Below are 1,944 nucleotides of genomic sequence, written 5' to 3'. Positions count from 1 at the left end.
CGATTTTGACTTTACTGTATGAGATTTTAATTACGCATAACTAAGTTTATATTATAATTATAACATCGATTTTGATTTTACTATATGAGATTTTAAATTTAAGTCACATATCTCAATTACACAGGACTAAGTTTATATTGTAATTATAGTGTCGATTTTGACTATATTCTATGGGATTTTAAATTTAAGTCACATATCTCATTTGCGCATAACTAAGTTTATATTATAATCATAGGGTTGATTTTGACTTTACTGTATGAGATTTTAAATTTAAGTCATATATCTCAATTACGCATGACTAAGTTTATATTATAATTATAGGGTCGATTTTGATTTTACTATATGAGATTTTAATTACGCATAACTAAGTTTATATTATAATTATAACGTCGATTTTGATTTTACTATATGAGATTTTAAATTTAAGTCACATATCTCAATTACACAAGACTAAGTTTATATTATAATTATAGTGTTGATTTTGACTATACTCTATGGGATTTTAAATTTAAGTCACATGTCAAAATTTAAATTTAAGTCTCATATAGTACATAAGATCTTATATTTAAGGCACATATTGTTGAAGCACAAACTAAAGATAAGTCATAGTTTGTTATTTTGTTGTATTTTGATATACATGTAGTATTTTGTATCTGTAAATCTTATCCTTTGTAACCACTCTCTGCTGTATAAATATAGCAGTAAATACTCAATACAAACATCAATTGTTCAACAGTTCATTAATATTGTGTGAGTTGTTTTATGGTATCAGAGCTAGAAAACTCTTGAGTTTTCCACTACAGATCTAGTTTTCTTCCTCTGCGAATCCATTCTATTTTAATGGCTTCTACTTCGAACACAACCGGTGTTATTCATTCTTCTGGAAAGATGCTAGCCTCTCTTAATGCTGCATCACAGTTTCCATTGAAGCTTACAAGAGAAAATTATCCTGCTTGGCGCGCTCAGATCGTGCCGGTGTTGCGTGGGCATAATCTAATGGGTTATGTTGATGGAAGCTTTCCCTGTCTGTCTCAAGGTGTTCAAAAGGAAGGGAAAGAGGTACCTAATTCTGATCATGAGTTTTGGGTCTGCCAAGATCAGTTGATACTGGCAGCGATTATTGCTTCCACTAGTTTCTCTTTTATGCATGTAGTCTCTTCTGCAGAGACTTCAGCGGAGGCATGGAATAAAATCAAATCATCGTGTGCTAATAGGAATGCCACGAGAATACTATCGCTTCGTGAGAAGCTTGCTAATCTGAAACGTAAGAATCGATCTGTATCTGACTATTTACAAACGGTTAAGGCAATTTCAGAAGATTTGGCTATTTCTGGGAGTCCGATTCCTGAGATTGATCTTGTTATTCATGTGTTGAATGGTGTGGGGTCTGATTTCAGGGATATTGCTGCTGCGGTTAGAGCTAGAGACACAGTAATTTCGTTTGAAGCACTTCAGGAAAAGCTTCTGTCTCATGAGTTATATTTGAAACGGATTAATTCTATTGATGATCCTGCACCAGTTGTTGCTCATAATGTGCGAAAGAATTCTAATAATCGCCAGAATTTTTCTAATAATCACTGTGGTAGGCAGGAGTACTCATCTACTCAAAATAGTTCTCGGCAGTATTCTGGACAAACAACAAATAAAAGAGGTTCTGGTGGTTCCTCGATTTTATGTCAAATATGTGAACTTCCTGGCCATGGTGCGAAGCGATGTTTTCGTGCTAAAGAGTTTTTCAAAGACAATTTTCCTCAGCCGCGTGCTAATCAAGTCACTGCTGCTGAACCACAGAGTTGGATATTAGATACAGGAGCTTCTCACCATGTCACTCATGATTTGCAGAACTTGTCCATACATGCTCCTTATGAGGGTCTTTATGAGCTTCATCTCACTGACGGTACAGGTTTACGTATAACACATGTTGGTTCTAAATTCATTTCTTTT

At 34.2% G+C, this 1,944-nt stretch overlaps 1 protein-coding gene across 1 annotated transcript; it reads left to right on the top strand.

Moving 5' to 3' along the window:
- The first annotated feature begins 676 nt into the window (after window positions 1–676).
- On the top strand, window positions 677–1,261 carry LOC122723944. The gene is made up of 2 exons (XM_043958018.1): window positions 677–1,059; window positions 1,166–1,261. Exons 1-2 carry the CDS (start codon window positions 841–843, stop codon window positions 1,259–1,261), a joined length of 315 nt encoding a protein of 104 aa, XP_043813953.1. The 5' UTR covers window positions 677–840.
- Window positions 1,262–1,944: the final 683 nt, after the last annotated feature.

Source organism: Manihot esculenta, chromosome 7 (assembly GCF_001659605.2).
Source record: "Manihot esculenta cultivar AM560-2 chromosome 7, M.esculenta_v8, whole genome shotgun sequence".
NCBI classification, from domain to species: domain Eukaryota; kingdom Viridiplantae; phylum Streptophyta; class Magnoliopsida; order Malpighiales; family Euphorbiaceae; genus Manihot; species Manihot esculenta.
Note: the sequence above shows the minus strand (reverse complement) of the source record. Positions and strands in the feature narration are given on the sequence as shown.